Raw genomic sequence first — 19,977 nt, forward strand, 5'->3', positions numbered from 1 at the left:
CTCTACAATTCTTCCTCTATTACTTTTAAAGGGCCAACAGTTTCTGTTTTCATCTTTTTACTATTTATATATAGTTTAAGAAAAGCTTAGGGAAAGTTTTACTCTCCTTGGCGATGAGTCTTCTTTTTGTCTCTACCTTAGTGATGGGTATTCTGACTGTTTTAGCTCCCAAATGGCTCTTCATTTAACAATACAGGCTGTTCTGAGCTCTTCCAATCTCTGTACTCTACTCGGACTCTGTAATGAAGCGAGGACAGAAGATTAACCCTTTCCAATCCACTGTCTGACATCTAAAGACATTGTGATTGAAGGTTGTACAGCTCTGATGTCGGAAGACGTCCGGCAGGGTATTCTTGATGTAGATTACTGGCCACTCTGTTGTCAGGGGCCTCTCCAGCATGTCACATACTGCAGCACTGGCTCTAGCCAGCAGAGAGCCCCATAGGAAACCCTGAATCCAAAATGGGATTGCAAAGGGTTAAGGGCTGTTGGAGCACTGTTCTGTCCTCCGTGTCTCTACAGAGATAGAATATCCTGAGCGACCATCCCTTCAACCCCCATATGTTATTTCCAGTTTTTGAATATAATGACACAATAAGAATATAGGAGAATCGGAAGAAAAAAAAAATTTTAAAAATCAACAAGTCGTTTTTATGCAAACAAATGAAACTTTATGATTCTCAAAAAAAGTGACAAAATGTTACATTTCTATGAAACAAATGAATTTAACATCAGTTAAAAACAAAGTTCAGAAATACTTAACAAAAAGGAAATCAAAATAGCTTGCATTTCTGAGCATGCTACAAACAGACCTGTCACAAGGACGTAGAGCTTCAGTACTGAACGTTACATGTGCTTCACCAAAATTACCAAAACTCTTTGTGAACAAGGGAGAAGAGGTGAGTGGAAGTGTGGCAACCTGAGCCTGAAGACTTAACATAAGCGCCATTCTATGGGCTGCAGCAATATTCATCTGTCCATTGTAAAGTATTAAAAGGTCTTCTGTATCTCATATCTCAGTTTTATGAATATGGCTTCCTCCACCTAATGGCTCCATTCACTGCATGAAGGGGACACATCCAATTGGATATTCATATCTACTGTACAGCCACAATAAGTCCATATAGTTACAAAAAAAGTTGCAAATGGATATCACTGTCATTACATAGAGAAAGGAGGTTTCACTACTTTAAGAAGTTTGCCAAAGATAACAGCTAACAAATAGTTCTGCGTTGCGATTCCAGTGACTCTTTAAAAGGAACCTATCACAAGAATGGAATAACGCCGCAGGACACGGCTGCGGAATTCCACACCAAAATCCACAGGTCTAAACTCAATTTTGATGCAAAATTAGTGGCAGGTTTTAAGCCATTTTCAATCCTGTATCAAAATCTATAGGTAGCATGCGGATTTTGGTGCAGAAGTAACTGCAACGCTTGTAGTGCGGCCTATTCCGTCCCATTTAAATGGTCCCTAAATGGTTACTCCTGTTTTATAAGGAACACGATGTATTCGTTTTGCCCAAAGTCAGAATCCCTAGATCTTGCATTGCTCCTTCCAGCCGTGCACCAGACATAACAGTATCCGTTTTGCCCAGAATCCTCTTAAGGAATTTTTTTTCAGATTGAACAACCAACTTTTTTGTTAAGGGTGTCATTATCTCCTATCTTCAGTGCTGGGTGGGGGATGGGAACTGAACAAAAAAATGTCTTGTAGAGTTGTCACTGTAGGTCACTGCACTATGGAAGCCAGCTAGGAGTATAGAATGGGGCATATTTAACAACCCCTGCAACTTTTGGACTGGCATGCCTGCGCATCCTGCAGCCAAAGTCTGCCCCTGTGAAAGGTCCCTTCAGGCTCTTTCACATAAGCAGAATTATTCTACCAGTTCACAGTGGAATTTGCAGTTCCTAGAGAAAATGCTGCCCCAAAATGTACACGACTAACATGGAATTAAAAAGGTCTTAACTCGGCCCGCAATTCCACCCCAAAATCTGCAAGACTGAATCCGGATTTTGGCGCAGAATTGCATTTCTGCCGCAGCAAATTCTGCTGCGTCCTGGCAGAATAATTCCACCTGTGTAGAAGCACCTTTAGTATGCCTTTCACATGAGTGGAATATTTCTGCAATAGACACAGGTTAAAGGGGTATTTTGGGCGCCGACTAACATTTTACAATGTAATGTACATCATCACAATAAGTCATGTTGTAATCGGTGCCCTGTAACTGATCCAGCTACTTTCTTCAGTTTCTGTCATGTGACCCTCTGCCTGCAAAATATCTCAACTTCCTCTGACCTCTTGTCCACATTTGCTACTTCCTCCCCTGTCTATAGCCGCCAACATCCTGTGAGCAGTGCATTGTGGGAGGACAGGAGTGGAATTACTCATGCGCAGTTCAGAGTTCCGGACGGTCCGGTCTGTCTGCTGCAGCAGGTTGTCTCTGATTGAGAGGGAGGTTGATGCTGGTAAGTTGTAGGACCTGTGAGTTGGGGGCGGAGCTACAGTAGACAAGTTCTATGCATGCTGGAAGTTATAGGTAACACTCCGTTGCTGCAGTTACTGCATAAGTGATGCAGATCAGCGGATGCACGGGATGAAGAAGAGGGGCCAGAGCGGCAGATAAAAGGTACAGGTTGACGCTACTTAGCTGGACCCCCTAGATTTCAGCATTTTCAGAATTTCCATTTTGTGCCCGGAAAACCCCTTCAATCTGCTGCTGCAGAATTCCGCTTCAAAACGGACATGTCTGCCTCTGGATTATGGTGTGGAATTTTCAGCATCTTGTGAAAATATTCCGCTCATGTGAATGCACCCTTAAAAAAGGTGATTTATTAACTAGATATCCCCCACAGCTGGGGAGCCACAAATCGGAGGCCAAGGGGAAGCCTCCACAGCCTTCCAAACTACAACTTCATGAGCTACAATGTGTCAATTTAAAGAAACTCCAAAAAAAGAATGTAAAATATTTTTATTCAAAGAAAAATGATCCACAATCCGCAATAACATTGTAACTTCCCCAACGTCTTTTCAGTAGCATTAGCAGCAAAAAAACCTCTACTTCTTCCCATAGTAACTAAAAGGCCATTAGCCTGGGCGCAGGGAGTATGTCTGGAGGGTAATGAGGATACGAAGTCACTGAGGGGCAAATCTGTGCAAAAATATAAAACGACTTCATGAAAATACTAAAATCATAAAATGGTGCAAAATTTAATAAATTTCCCTATTAAAACAGCAAAAAGTAGAAAGTCCCCACGAGTCAAGGACTTGTACAGAAACATGGACGCTGTGAACCCTTATAAGTGTTGAAAGATCTAGCTCTTCCCAAAAGGAATTTGTTGCAGGGGGTTATTGGGAGTATTTTCAGTCCAACCAAATACATAATGGTTTCTGAAAACATGGACTGAAAATACTAAAAAGGTAAAACTTGTCCTAATGAGGGTGATCATATGAAATAGTGGGATCGAAAAAAAAAAAAAAGTTAAAGCAACTCTCCGGCCCTGGACAATCAAAGATGGTTGCAGCACTTCTCCGATTAGCTGATGCACATTGTGCATCAGTTTGCAACATTAGTCTAAGACACTACATGCCACTTTGATTGGCCAGTGCTGCCCATGTGTGCAGTGCTGGCCATTCACAGCAGCATGACTACTGATGCATACTATGCCCATCAGGTAGTCAGAGAAGTGGTGCAGCCATCTTTGTCCGGGCCTGGAGGGTCGCTTAAAAAGGAAACGTGTCACAATGTTCATGCTGACCAGAATAATGAAGGAGAATTCATCACCTCCCGTGGCAAACTGTTCCACTCAAGTTGCCATGGAAATTTTTAACCCATCCAGCAGATAGGCAAAAACTTGAAAAACCTCCAGAATACCCCTTTAAAGAGGGCCTTTCAGCTCTCCTGACATGTCCGTCTTGCCATACAATATACTTGCATTCTCCATAAAAGAATTCTGGAGGATCTTTTTTTACAACTATGCATTGTTCCTCTGTTATTCCTCCTGGAAATGTACTAATAAATTGTCAACCGGAGGTCACCAATCTCCGTGTCCAAAGGGTGTCTCTATATACACTGTTACTTTCTGTGCATAGATATGCTATATTGACGATGGAAACAATTTTCTATTTATTTATGCATTTCCAGGAAGAATAACAGAGGATATGCTTAATGCAAAGCTCTAAGAAAAAATGGCCCAAATTTGTTAAATTATCGAGACTACAAGTATTTATTAAAAACAGGTATATCAGGAAAGCTGGCAGAGTCTCTTTAAAAGGTCCGTTAACATGTAGCGAAATTGGTGGAGGTTTTCTGTGGCGGAAAATTTGCATCAAAATCTGCATTAAATTCCACTGCAGATCCATGGCAAAATGCCATCAAAACCCACACCAAAGGGTGCCGATTATCATGATGATCCGCACCATAAACCGCTACGTGTGAACGCACCCTACAAATGAAGCCACTTTAGGGTTTTCAAAAAAAAAAAAAACCAGGAATTCCCTAAAAGAATATCATTAGAAACTTTTAGCAAGACTTGTAATAACACTAATTAGGAAAGTGATACTTAAGCCAGCTCATAGTATATACTGGGAAGTAATGGCTCCTCAGCAGATCTTGTACTGTCCAACCAACCAAGACGAGAGGGAAGTAACAAAAGCAATCCGCACGGTCACATGAGGTACGAGAAAGTAAGGGATAAGAAATCAGTGTATGAGGTAATACTGAGTGAACATGTGGGAAAAGAAGACTGTCACTTCACACATTGGGCCAGCAGGGGGCCACGGTGGACAAGCGGTTGCAATATGATTAATGGGTGAAAACTTGGTTTCCAATGCAGTACATACGGTATATACACACACGTGGATTTTTTTTCCTAAAATTTGCATCCAACTTTGTTTTCTCACCAGTAGATAAACAACATCTGAGTAGATTCGCTTTAACCAGTTAAACACATCTTAAAATTAGCATTCGTTGTGAGAAAAAAAAAAAATTGAGTGACCCCGCTCCCTCTCCAGCCTTGAGATTAAAACTTCCCGTTCAAGGCAGTTTAAAAACACACAGATGAGACAAGATAATGTAAAAACAACATAGAATGTATAGTGCAATAGATATAACAGACACAAAGTATCAAATTCCCTTTGATAAACATGCAGGTTGGGGTTCTAGACAATGCTATATGGCAGGGGGCATTTAGTCAGATATATGCTACATGTGACACCTAGAGCTGTTTCCCAGATATCAGCAGATTGTAAAAAGGGCCAATAGTGACTATAAAACCTGTCATTTTGAAAACTAGGATACCCCTTGGTTTATTAAAACTTTACTCAAGGGCCAACTTCCCACAAAGTGACCATATGTAATTAATAAGAAGCATTCTTAAAGGGATTGTCCATTTCGGAATTCATTTTACCTGGCTGTATACTCCACTTCACTTTTCGGATCCTGCCACAAAAGGGTAATAAAAGGACAACTTCCAAAAAGGTAGTATCATACAAAATAACTCTTGAGGCACGGACTCCACAAAACCTCTGAAGGTGTCCTGTGGTATCTGGCCTCAAGACATAAGCAGTAGGTCCTTTAAATAGCACACAGGGCCCCCAAAAGATTGGACACCCTTAACTGTGTTACTGGTTGACCGGTTGATCTTCCTTGGAGCACTTTAAGTAGGTACCAATCACTGCATACCAGGACCACCACACAAGACCTGCCATTTTAGAGATGATCATCTTCAAGGACTGTTTACTTGCTGTTTGTATATTGCACTCCTCGACAGGTGATCGTCATGAGGTAATCAACATTATATGTCAGTGTTTTAGCGTTATGGATGACTGGGTGTATAAAAATGCCTTTTATTAGTGTAGCAGCGATGTTTTAAAAGTTCTAAACATATTATGCTGTTGCTACGTTATCAGTACTTAAAGGGCCCAAAGCCTAAAATTCCTCCACTCTGGTGTTCCTATGACAAAACTTCCTGCCCATATTCTGCTTTCGCTTAGTCATATTGACATTGGATCCTCTGTGACATACTTTTTGTTAATGTCTGGTATACTTCAGCTGGTATTTCCCTTCATTCATCCTGCAAATGTTTGGATAATCCTCACAAAGCAGCAGCATTGGTCCATTTTCAATCATAGGACAGTACAATTGCGTTACTTCATTGTCAAATCAGATGGGGGTACCCAGGTGTGGAGGATTGCTGGGGAATGCCAGCTGCCTGAGTGTATTGTGCCAACAGTTAAGTACAGTGGAGGTTCCGTTATGGTCTGGGGATGCTTTATGTGACATGGTCTCGGTCTGTTGGTTGTAGTGACGAGAGCCATGAACGTGGAGGTGTACCCTGACATTTTAGACAATAATGTGCTGCTGACAATGTGGTAATACTCTGGGAATGGTCAGCAATACTTCCAACAAGACAACACGTCTTGTCACAAGTCAACACAGTTTCACATTGGTTTGAGGATATGGATGTTGCCGATTGGACTGATGTGTACAGAGTCCCACACTGAACCCTACCGAACCCCTTTGGGACAAACTCAAATGTTGGGTCAGGAAATATTACCAGAGTCCATCCTCTTTCAGAGAGCTCGCCACATATTTGCAGGATGAATGAAGGGAAACACCAGCTAACGTGTATCAGACATTAGTAGAAAGTATGCCAAGGAGAATATCCAATATCATTAGGGCCAAAGAAGCCCCATTAAGTATTAACATACAGAAATAAATAGTACTTCTGATTCTTGCTCAGGGATCCAATTACGTTTGGTAGGATCGTATAGATGGAGATTTGGATTCACACAATGTTTATATGGAAAAGTTCAACTGCCTTCATACAGGACAGAAAGTGGTGTCATGGGGATACCAGGGTTCAGTCATCAGCTTTGTAATTGCAAGCAGTTATCTATTTTTTCACAGTTATGTACTATTAGGGGTCTTTTACATAATACTGCTACAAGTTTTCCTCTAAAAAGTTATTTCAAAAAAACGTTCACTGAGCTCTGTTATTGGCTGCAACCCCTTGTTACGTCCCATAAACCGGGCAGGACTGCAGCTGTAAACACAGACCGGAGCGGAGGACCCAGCGAGAGTGGGGAGTATATGACTTTTTCTTATATTACTGCATGGGGAAGGGTTGTATCGAGATATTACAACTCAGACAACCCCTTTAAGTAAAAATCGGCTCAGCCTACAAAATAAATGACACCAACCCAATAGGCATCATTTAAACCAAGAGTCGCATCCCTAAATTAAATGGAAAGGAGGGAGATGCCAGACGCTAACTACAGTGCAAACTGTAAACAACAGACTGATAGAAAAAGGAATTTTTAGATTGTCCTGATGTTACACAGAAAAATTCACATACATTAAGATATATGAAAAAGTGAAAGCTGCGCCAGGAACCAACGCTCTGTCATATCAAATGTGCCTTATACCTGTAAGAGCTGACAAAGCTCACCGTAAAATGCATACATCCTACATGGCAAACCAAAAGGCAAAAAAATAATAATTTTTTTAATTCAAAAACTTCACGAAAAAAAACCACACCATTAAAAAAAAAATTTTTGCGCTCTGCTTGGAAATCACACACGTATGCATAACATGCTTATTGCCACAATTATAGGATTTATTTCCTATGTAAAAGGCTGGTAATGAAGATTCATAGAAACTTGCATCACAAGGAAAGTGAATATACTTCAATGGAAAACTGCAAAGGGGATTTGAGAAGGTAAAAATCAACCAAAGTAAGAAGTGAGTATCTCATGTGTCTCTGGTGCTTAAAAGGTAAAAAGGTGGATTTTGACTTTTTCTTCAGTCCCTCTTATACTGGCGCAGACATGGAGACCAGCATGCCTAGCGGGGGCGCAGTGCTTCCCAATTGATCCAACGTGGTTATTCTGTTTAGTTTTCCAACCTCTGTTTGCCAAGTGGGCACCTTCTTGGTGGTCATGTGTCGCCGGGCGTGTTTGGTCAGGTGATCACTGCGCATGAACCGTCGATCACACACAGGGCAGGCAAACTTCTTTTCCCCTGTATGTGTTCTACGGTGCCGAGAAAGTTCATCTGACCTGGCAAATTTTTTATCACATCCTTCCCAGTTACAGCTGAAAGGTTTTTCGCCTGCAAGATAAAGACGTAATTTAGGCAACAATAAAATATACGGTTGTCCTAGAAAATACTTTTATGACATGATAATTAATTAGACAAAACTGTAAAAGTTAGATTGGCGAGGATCCAACAGCAGAACTGGTTTCCCCTCCTCCCTAGGATTTCAACAGAGTCGAGGCCAAACACGTATGGGATTCGGAAATCGAAAGCTGCATGCACGCGGCTACAGTAAGGTTCTCCAAGTTGTATGAAGCCATAATAGAGCACCCACAGAAGACTATGGGGCAACACTGTAGCTCAGTAAACCTTGACTTGATCACCAAAATTGCAACTTTTTGCCCTTTTTTACCAGCCTCCGCCACTTTTCTTTTTTCAAGTGGAAAGGGCTGGGCATGGCCCATAAGATTTACTATACTGCAAGCCAAAAACTGACGTACATTATAGCAAAAGCCTACACCAACTTGGGGCTGGCATAAGCTTTCATCTGGAGCATGGATGTCCCACAAGGTGCAACTAATGTATTAAGAGGCACAAGCCTCCTAACACATTTGTCACAGTTGGCTGGGTGCAATACTTTACTTAGACCATCACATTAAATGCTGGTCCAAGGTAATGTGTTCCACAGTTTTTCTCGTTCTTTGTATAAAGCCACAGGTTATGCCATAAATGTCTGGTAGGTAGGGTCTCACATCTACCGACTTACATTGACCCTATTCTGCCAACCTAGGTATCCAACATGTAAAGGCCCCCATACAAATTAATGAAAAGTCATCCGAACCTGCCAGTTTTTTGCAGGACCAGATGACAGTTTCATGCGTAGGGGCCAGCTCTCCTCGACAGATGATGTCTGAGAAAGAAGGAAAGATCAACCTTGTTAAATTTCAACGCCAAATCTTTTTGTTCCCTACGGAGATAAGCCAAGGCTAGAGCTGTCTGGCTACGGATTACCTTGCTCTGCTCTTTGGAAACACATGAACGTTCAGCCAAACCAAGCGTTGGTATGGTTGAGGGAGCTATTGAAGATTTATGGGCACCTTAAGTGGTAATTACGCTTGCTGGACAGAGGGCATACATATATGTAAGAAGTTAAAGAAGACACATTATGGTTTTTGCCCTAATCGTGACGAAAATGCATGGCTCACCTGTGTGGGTTCGAAGGTGTGCTTTGAGATGTGAGCTTTTAAAGTAAGTCTTTTTACAGCCAGCAAAATTGCACACATAGTTTCGTCTTCGTAAGAAGTCCACTTGTGGAGGGCTGCATTGGCCTGAAGTTATAAACACAGGGGCTGGAGCAAGAGGAAGTAACTTTGTGCTCCCGACTGTCATTAGAGTCTGAGGACATTGTGGAGGTGGCTGTGCAACAGGTGCTTGAGGAAGGACAAACATAACGGTCCCCTGAGACATAGGTGTGCCCATCAGGACTGGCTGTGTGAGCGGTGTGGTTTGGGGTAGGATTGGCTTGACAGTATTGCACACTGGTTGTGAAGGGGGCTTGATAAAAGCAGAGAGAACACCAGCTTGTGCGGTGACCGGAATCATCTGGCAAAGGACAGGGGGGCTCGAAACGGATAGAGAAGTCAAAGGGTTGGTCTCAATTAAGTGTTCATTATCACATTTCACTGGCCAAGCTTTAGTTACTTGCTGATTGCCCATTTCTGTACTTGGACAGGGCTTATTAGTCTGTGGAGGAAGGTGCAATGGTGAGGAACTTTGTGACCAATCCTCATGGGCGTTTGTCTCTTTGGTGAGCTTGGAATGTTTGACTTTACATCTCTTATGGGACAAGTCTTCAACAGCTGGTGCATTTACTCTCACAAGAGGTTGCAGAACGTGATGAAAGGCGGAGGTGTCAGCTGTGTGACGTATGACACTTGTGACCATTGCCCTGCAAGTCTGAGAAGGCTTATAAGTAACCTCCAACTCTTGAGAAGACTGCAGGCTGTGGATCCCTGAAGCAAACAGCTTGGTCATAGCTGAAGACGACACCAAACAATTGGAACTGCTTGACATTACGGTCACCGGTTTGGAATAGGTCACTTGGGAGTCATGGGGGAGTGTAGTGCATGGTTCAGCGAGTTCTGGACTGTGTGGAGGAGTCATGCACTGGAAAAAAAAAGATCATGGAAGAGGTCAGGAAAAGGGTCATGTCAACATTTACTCAACTTTTTGAAAACTGATGAATTGCAACCTAATTGCAAAGATATTTCTATTACCGATACTAAAATCGGAGGACCTTTAGGTGTAGCCAGTTTCATAGCAGAGGATGCACCCAACCTACCTCCTGATTTATTCTGTCCTGCAGACAAGTTACAGTCAACTGCAAAGTTTCTTTGCCCTATGGCTAATACGAAATAAGGAGGCTTCATCATCCTATTCTGGTCCTCGAAGTTCATAAGTATCGAATGGCCTAGAAGGTTTAATATTTATGGGAATTCAGCTACTTTGGGATTCGCAAAATATTCTAGACTTTTGGAGCCAGTTATACCCCTAAGGAGCTAATTTAAAATTTTCAGGAGAAAGTTTCATAGATATCAATAGATATTAACTCAGAAAGCTCTATGTAGCAATTTCCTGGACACACTTGCTCCTGGGATTTTTCCAGCCCTATAAAATAATTGCATTACAGTTGTATGCAAGGCTACGAACCCTAGACGATATCAAATGCTATCAACCATGGTCAAAGTAACTACAGGTTCTTCTACAAGCAAGGAAAACCAACACAGGCTTCAAACATCTCAATTATATAAAGGCCCCTGGGTTTTAACTCTTCAGGGAAGTTACTATAGTAAAGACTTTCCATAAACAATAGCATCTGGCAACTCTAATAATGGGAAATGTGAAGATCCAGATACCTTGTTGCTGCACAAAAACATTAAAGTGATGCTTCAGGCAAACTCTATAGCCCAATGATTCCTAACTAGTGCATGTAGCCTATTTTATCTGTCTAGAAGACCCATGGTGTATATAGAGTTCTTACCAGAGTAGATAAAGAGTGGAAATCCTTCGACATGGACGGGGATGATTCACACTGCATCATGAAGTCAGAAGAGTCGGAGGCTGGAGTCAACGGCCGCATCTTCAGCATGTCACCTTTCTGGCTTCGTTGACCCCAAGAGCTCATACAGACCAGAGCCTCAACAGCTTCAAAGTCATTCTGCTCCAAAGTACTGCATGATGACCTCTCACTGTCATGTCTCTTCCTTTCTAGTATGGACTCACAGATGTCCATGAAGTCAACCTATGAAGAAGAGCATTGGACAAGCATTATAGCATGTTGCTGTTGTTGTTAGCCGTTTAGTCGTTCACGACCCTCGGCGACCCTAGAGGCGAGCTCCCTCCATGTTTTTCAGTTTTGCACTGCTTCTTTCATTTGTGTGATATCCATTCCAGTATCAGCTTTGACAGTATCCATCCAATGATATATACAAGAGTAACAATATCCTACAGTGAAGCTATACTTTTGGTGTCTCTAGAAGCGGTTGCTGAACTCAAACTTCTACGAACATCTATTTAGGCTTAAAGAGGTAGTCCCAAAATTGACTTATTACCTAACCATAGGATAAGTGATAAAAGTCTGATTGGTGAAAGTCTCACCTCTAATCCTAAGATCGGGGGTCCTGTATCCCCTTCTTCTCACTACAGGTTTGCTGCACCTGCCTGCAGTGATGTGGAGATTAAATGGAGCTTCGGTTGCACATGTAAGTTGCCATTCCATTCATTACATCACTGTAGCTGACAGAAATAGCCAAGTACAAGTGCTCGATTATCTCCAGGAGTCCCATTGAAGATGAATGGCGTTGCACTGTGCTTACACAACCACAGCGCCATTCAATCTCCTCCTCACTGTGGGGGTGCAGTGAGGAGAAGCGAGGGAAACAGGACCCCTGCTCTTGGAATTGGTGGGGGTCTCAGCAGTAGGTTGTTACGGTAACCCTATAAATTAAAAGGTCATTTTAGGGATAACCCCTTGTGTTGTACCAAGAAGGCAATGTTGTTCATATGCTCTACTAGGACATATGTACTTCATACCTTGCTCAGGTTCCCCCCTATATCCAGAATGGAGATCCGCTCTATAAGAACAGCTCCCGGTTGGGAATAGTTTGTGCCGTCCTTATATTACAGTTTGTATCAGCTCAGCATTGGTCCGTAGTATATATGACATGTTATTATATATCAATGCAGCTGGTATTAAAAAGTTATTGTCGCTGCTCATCCTTGTAAAAGCGTGTATTATAATCCAGTAATTTATGTAAATGAGTTCCTCCTTAGAACTATAAATCATTCATGATCCATTTATAACATGACGTCACTTGAATCACCCGTGGCGCACCCACACCGGTGATGACGACAACACCCACTGCATGTACTGTACAGTGTATGCAACGATGGAATGAGCACACAGGATATTAGAAGGTAAGAAAAGTGGTAGATATAGATTTGGTGGGTTTTGGTAAAGGTTATTTAAAATATCCATCAGATATCTAATATCTATCCACCTAATATAATGTATAGCTCTCTATAAAATCTATATAATACATATCCAATATTAATCTACAGGGCGATTCATAAGTCAGGGCCATCTGGAATGTCTTCTGAACAAAAAAAAGACAAGTAAGAAACTTTGTAAAACACTTAGATGGGTGGAGAAAAACTTTTTGGCACTGTGGTGGTGCCTGTTGGCCATCTTGGATTCAGTCCCAGAAGCTCCAATGGACTGATGGGATACATGACTTAACGGTAGAGTCTAATCAGAAATTGATAGGTTCAGCCATTATATCAATACCTGCAACCAATTTTAAGTTATAGTTGTTGTCAAGTTCAGTATTAATAAAGTTGTTATGTTGAATTATATAGTATGGAAACCACTAATCACGTGTCTTTTCAGGTAGCAGAAGATGCCGTCTTCCTAATAGTCAATAAGAGGGGTTCACATGAGGTCGCCGAGGCTTTCAATTAAGAACACAGAGGAAGTACATGAACGGTCAGGAAACTGAGGGGTTAGCCACACTGTCTTTTGTTGCATCCGTTTAGCGTATGGACTTCGGAAGCATGTCCCGCCTTACCCCGAGTCTCCAAAAGCAAACCCTGAGCATCATTTGTGTGTATGATGAAGTTTGCGTCCGACACTGCAGTCCGGCCAGACACACTTCCGAAGTCCATACGTAAACGGATGCAACAAAAGACAGTGTGGTTAGCCCTCATCAGAAGTTTGGATCGGAGACGCTGCTTGAGCGACTAGTTCTCGGTTTGCTCTGTATGTCTGTGCTTGCTACTTGTTACCCTCAACAAACTTCCTACTTGTATCGCTCTTTGTTCAGAAAATATCCCGGATGGCCCCGGCTTATTTATATCTCTACTATATTGCCAACTTTGTCAACTTTCTACAACAATGTCACCTGTTTGTTGCCTAAGTTGAAAACAGAACAGAAAAGTTCTTGGTGCTGCCCCTTATGCTTCTGAGTCGTGCACTTCCCCACGTCCTCAGATAACCTGCATCAACATGGCGTCCCTAAATACAAGCGACATCCGAGACGGCGTTTCCAGGCTGCAGACAGCTTATCACAGCCAATGATTTACCAGCTTTACCGACCAGCAGACACCTGCAGAAGCCGCAGCCCATCTACCTGACGCACAAATTACTAGTTCGCAGTACTTTAATCTGCAGTTCTGTACAAATCAACATGACTGTAGGTTATTCTGCAACTTGTAGTTCTCCAGCTGTTGTCAATTTCCAACACTCCTGCCTCTTTGTCCACCACAGGTCATGAGGACACGCTGAGAGGTCTAGATTTACAGCAGATGTAAGGTCAAAGGGGGCGGCAAAAAGGAACAAAGGCATCAGCTGATAAGCTTGCAGGCTATAGGGGTCAGGAGATATAACCTATGTGCCTATCTCTACAGATGTAGCAGAGCTGAATTATATACATCTAGCCTATGCACATTACAGGATGTTTACCTTCAGCCTTATTTATCAGATCACAATGTGTTGTCTCAGATAACAAACTCAGTTCTGCTACATCTGCACATTCCAATGAACAGAGCTGTTAACACAAACAGGGGTTGCAAAACTAGGGAGGAAGTAAAGAAGTATCCAACAGGAGGGGACTTTTAAAAACTGCTAGGGTCATTTCCTGCACAGTCATCATCACTTATCTCCCCGCTACAGTCACCATTTAATGTATAGCTCACATAGGGTTAACCTTAATGGAACAGTCCCCTTTTCTAACACAATCTATGGATATTACTATTTGCAGCTTGTGTTACAAGGGGTTAACCAAGACTTTATTGATATGCCATAGCAATATACAAAAGAAACAAGACCATGCATACTCTGGCGAAACTACAACTCCCAATATTCCTGCCAAGCGGCTGGCTATCAGGGCATGCTGGGAGTTGTAGTTTCACGCCAGTGCATTGTGTATAGAGACACAAGCAGAGTATTAGTGATCATCAGACATGTATCCTAATGACTGCAACTACCCCAAAGAGCTGACAATCAAGCGGTTAACGGCAGACGTGAAGACAGTTTATAAGGACCACACCTAGGGACTTTTACACAACAGGTCAGCTGTTGCCAGCCCAAGTCTTCTGCTGATACGCTGTTTTTGGGTGAAGGGGGTGGCTTGCTTGAGACAATAAGAACTTAAACAACATTGCCCCACCCAAGACAAGTGGGCAACAAATCTTAAAACTCTACCCAATTCCAACCAAACCCTCCCAAGGGGGGGCGGAGCTTTGGTATCCAAATATAGCTTTCCAATACGTCACCCATTAAAATAGCCATGTGAGGAGGGCAGGACGGGCGACAAGGGGGAGGATCAGGAAATGAGGTGGGTGTGATAAAGGGTAAAGGAGGCTGGCTTATGGGTTCAAAATCCAGCCAAGAAAAACAGGCAGGGGTGGTTATCAAGCCCCCCTTTCTTTCTATAGCATCCTGTGGAATGCAAAGGGTTAATTACTAGCTCGATCTGGTCCACAGAAGAGTCTAAAAAGAATACAGTGTATCTCTTTATGTTCCGTACTGATACATCCCATGTATCCATTGTGTTTATAGCAGATCAGAATATTATATATCACCTGCAGGCAAAATACTAAACAATAGCAAACAGCAGCTACAGGTATAAACCACACAATGACAGTTGCCCCCCTCCTGCCAGGGACCCCCAATATAGTCATCACATCCAATACAGATGCAGGCAATGCTAATGAAGTGCATCCATCAGTGCAAGCAGAACCATAAGTACAAACACTAGCAATGCAAGCAATTCCAATGAAGTGCAACCATCAATGCAAGCAGTGCCAATGCAAGTGCAAGCATCAATAGAAGCAAAACCAGAGCAAGCAATACCAATGAAGTACAACCAGCAATGCAAGTACACTCATCGATAGAAGCAATACCAATGCAAGCACAGCCATGGGTACAAGCTACACCAACCAGCAATGCAAGCATCAATAGAAGCAATACCAATGCAAGCACAACCATAAGTACAAGCAATAGCAATGAAGTTCAATCATGAATGCAAGCAGAATATACCGCCATGTAGACTCTACTAAGGGGTCCTCCTGCTAAGACATGTCTGGACAAGCCTGACTCACCCCTCCCAACCATTGTCCATCCATCAGGACACTCCAGCACGTAGACACATGCCAGTGGAGAGTGGCACAAGAAGTGGCAGCATAGCTAGCGCAGTACTTACAGCTGTGGATGGCTGCTGCCGCTCTGCAGTGATCACATTTAGCATAGTGAATGGCTGATGATACAATGTAACAAAGGATGGAGAGGTGCAGCAGCCGGTCGTGGTGCCGCCTGCCTGAGCCTGGGCTGCTCATCAGCAATAACAAGCTCGCCTTCTTTGCATTGGGGATGTCATGTTGCATGGGAGGGCCGGCGCCGGCGTGCAGCGCACGCACACCACCACCAGGGGGCGGGGAAGGCAAGCTGAGGACACAGCTCTCACGGCTTCCCAATGCCGCTAGCCAATCAGCGCACGGATCCGGGAGCTTGTCAGCCAATCGCAGAGCTGCCGGGGAGCGTGATCAGCTCGTGTAAACTGCGTGCTGCTCAGGCCTGAGTGTGCGGGGTGAGAACTGGAAAGTAGGGGAAAGGTCGCGCGACTGCCGGGGCGGGGCTATGGGCGTGGCTAGGGTCTGTCACTCAGCGCACGCCCAGATCCAGCCTGCGCTGTGTACCGGGGGAGCGTCTTACCCGGGTCATGCAGTCATGGTGTGCTTACTGTATATACATACATGACCCACTGTGAGACACATACATGTAAACTGCACAGTATACAGGGTGAGAAGTAGGCCGTACCGCCTCTGTCTGTTGCCCTTAGCAACCAATCACAGCGCAGCTTTTATTTTAACCTCAGCTGTGTGAGAAGTGAAAACTGCGCTGTGATTTGTTGCTATGGGCAACAAAGACAGATTTCCTTTCAGGGCTCAGTCGCATAAGCGTATTTCAGTTCCGTAAATATGCGCATTTACATGGCCAAAAAGCGCATACGCCCGCGTATCTCGGCTGTTCCCGCGGGCTTTTTGCGTGCACATAAACAGCGAGTTTTGCGCACGCAAAAAAGTACGCAGAAAGACCCATGTATTGGTTGCACAAATACACAGCGAATGCGCAGTTTTCTGCATACTTGCGACGGCCCACTCATTTCAACGGCCCATTGCCATTCTATTTTGCGTTCTATTCAGTGCGCAAAAACTGCACCAACAATATGTGTAAATACGCCCATGTGAATGAGCCCTTAGGGTACGCTCACATGTTGCAGATACGCACCAAAAACCGCAACAAAACCCGTATCATTTGATGCCAATTTTGACACGCTTTTTGGCGTGGAAATTGATGGGGACTTGGGATTTTTCATTGCAGAAATGACATTGCGTACTTGCTGCGTGCCGCCAATCGCATTGCACTATCTTGCTGTGTATGTGCACGTAATACGCACCAAATAGAACATGTGATTTTTCTTGCATGTGTAATTTGCGCAATTCTTGTGAGAAGCAACATGGCAACCTATGGCTGGGTTCACACAGGGCGGATTTGCTGCGGAAATTCCGCGCGGAATTTCGCCGCGGCAAATCCGCCTGCAGCCGCTAATCTCAGGATTAGCCAGCCATGTGGACGAGATTTCTCAGAGATCTCGTCCACACAGGACGGCCAATCCGCTGCGGTAAATCAGGCAGAAACCGCGGCTTTGCCGAATGCAGCATGTCTATTTTTTTTTCTTTCCGCTGCGGCCACGCTCTCCTCTATGGGAGCGCCAGCCGCAGCGGAAGAGCGAGCGGCCGGGCCGCTTCAAAGCCGCCACGGGTTTTTCTGCGGCGGTTCTTCCGGCGGAAATCTCGCGGTTTTTGCTGCGGCCAAACCGTGAGATTTCCAGCGGGAATCCGCCCCGTGTGACCCCAGCCTATGGGTTGGTACAGCTTATAACGCTTGCCAAAACCTGCAGGTGTAATAAGCTGTGAGCACACGCTCATGTGAGCCTGGCCTAAGAGTGTGTTGCCGGGCTACCGCTCCGTGACTCATCCCGTATAATATGTGTATATATATCGCCCGCCAGCATGTTTTTTTCAAAAACGCCTTCCATCATTTCCTCTGGCGCAGCTTTGTGTGGGGTGTTTTACTGTCCCATAGGAAGGAATGTGCTAAGAAGGACGAGCCATTCATGTATATAACTCCATTCAAAAGAATGGGGTTCGTACTCATGTGAGATTTGTGCCTCTCGCCATGCACAAATTTTGCGCAAGTTTCTCGGCTGTGTGAAACCAGCTTTAGGCTGCCTTCACACTGGCGTGAAAATCACGTGAGACTGATGCGTTGTGAAACGCACAAATATGAACCTCATTCTTTTGAATGGAGTCATACACATAAGCGCTGTTTTCCTGCATGGCACCGCGATGTGATGCTATACAGGAACCAAATCGCGGCATGTTCTATCTGACTGCGTGATCTCGCATCGCAGCACCCATTGTCCTCAATGGGGCCAGCAGCAGCAGCGCCGACCACGGCGGGGATTCCCTTTTTCCGCACAGAGATGCAAGGCTGTTTTCACATGAAAACGCCTCGCATCCCTGGGGATTTCACATTGTGGGGAGCGCAATATGGAACCGATATTCACGGCTGCATATCGCGCACGCTCATGTGAAGCTAACCCTAGGGCTCACTTATACAAGCGTATTTAGGCACATGGTCTCTGAGCTGCATGAGGGATTATGGGGGGACTACATCCCCCACAAACCCCAGTGACCTCAGTTGCTATGGATACAACAGTACTCAGTCTGGTAGTTTGTAGTTGGTTGTGAGACAGCTGGACACCTGTGTGGAGACTCCAATAAATGACACCTCACAAATGTCCACATACATAGCTGGCAGATCATACTGACCAACATCATTGAAGCACGGTCCTTCACCGCTATCCTCACATCTCCTGAACGTGATATCATGTCATCTCAAGTGCTAATGCCGCCAACACCAGTCCAGCCTTCATCTAATTGTCAACCGTTGTCTAGCGCTGGAACAAACCGTCGCTGTTGTACAAACATGTCACCACAGAGGGGTCAATGCCACCATGAAGCTAATGCAGCTTACATGACACAGCGACAAGCCACGATTTCACCTCAGCCACCAGCTGAAGTTTGTAAATCTCGTGCAGCAGATATGCAAAAGCTACAAGCGAACATGTCTCCTCAGCGAGCTGCTGAAGTTTGTAAATCATGTGCAGCTCATATGCGAAAGCAACGTAGTAGAGTTGTGTGTGTGACGTGCATGCAGCAGAGCTGTGTGGCACATTGCACCACTAGAAACACTAGTGCTATATAATGTTTTAATGTAAATTCGTCTTTAGATTTGTTCCATTATGTCTGAGGAAGAACCCTGCGTAGGATGGAAAGCTCGCTATAACATCATGTATTTTTGTTGGCCATTAAAAGGTATTATACCTACAAGATTACTTGGTTTCTCTTACTGAGAACAATCACACCACATGTGAAAAATACACAATATGGCCTATTTTGGTGCATATTACACCCCATTATCATGGTCTGGTGCATAAAATACGCATGTTGCATGCATATTTACTGTATATCACGTGTGTAAAACAAATACATGCGTAATATGCTCATCTGAGTGAGCCCTTAGACAGCAGCAGTGCTGGGAGTGGTCATCTGCTGTTATAGCCTATCTGTGATAAGTTCTGGTGCTTATAGTTTTGGTGACGTGGAGTCCGGGGAGCCGTGTCCCATGCTCACCGGGTCCCCCATTCCTCTTTGGTGCTCGCAAAGCCACTTGCCTCTTTTCAGAAGGCTGTGTGCTCACCTCCCATAGAGATCAATGACACCGCAGGAATGGGGGAGCGGGTGAGTATGGGACACAGCTGCCCAGACTCCTCGTCACATAAACTATAAGCACCAGAACTTAGTTTATGGTGCTTACAGATGACAGGTTCCGTTTAGGGCCTGGTTCACGTCAGCATCAGAAGCTGTTTTCGGATTCCCCTTTACGATTCCACAATAATCACAGAAGAAATAGCGCTGCAAGTGCATAACAGCACTGAGCGGAAGCCATTATAGTCGGTTTGTTCTGTTCTGCGCCATTTGGATCTGTCATGTGACAGATTTGGCACTTCCGCTTTCGCCTTTGTTCAGCTTCTAGCCAAGCAAAGGAGAACTGTCATGCAAGTGTGAACGAGCCCTTAGGTCAGCTGCACACGGAGTTTGCGTATTTGCACATGCCTGAGCGCAGCGTTTTTGCAGAATGAACGATGCTTTTTTGCGCGTGCATTGGCGTATTTTGCTGTACATTTTGCGCGTGGCAAACAAAGATGCACAGATTAATGTTTTCTTTTTCCTGTGCAATTGTGCAGTGTTTTTAC

General features: G+C 44.0%; 1 protein-coding gene across 1 annotated transcript; it reads right to left on the minus strand.

Moving 5' to 3' along the window:
• Positions 1 to 648: 648 nt before the first annotated feature.
• Positions 649 to 16,044, minus strand: KLF11 (KLF transcription factor 11). The gene is made up of 4 exons (XM_066597359.1): positions 15,799 to 16,044; positions 11,079 to 11,339; positions 9,244 to 10,204; positions 649 to 8,113 (listed from the first exon to the last, which is right to left on the minus strand). Exons 1-4 carry the CDS (start codon positions 15,841 to 15,843, stop codon positions 7,815 to 7,817), a joined length of 1,566 nt encoding a protein of 521 aa, XP_066453456.1. The 5' UTR covers positions 15,844 to 16,044; the 3' UTR covers positions 649 to 7,814.
• Between the last annotated feature and the right edge of the window lie 3,933 nt (positions 16,045 to 19,977).

Source organism: Eleutherodactylus coqui, chromosome 1, assembly GCF_035609145.1.
Source record: "Eleutherodactylus coqui strain aEleCoq1 chromosome 1, aEleCoq1.hap1, whole genome shotgun sequence".
Taxonomy (NCBI): Eukaryota; Metazoa; Chordata; class Amphibia; order Anura; family Eleutherodactylidae; genus Eleutherodactylus; species Eleutherodactylus coqui.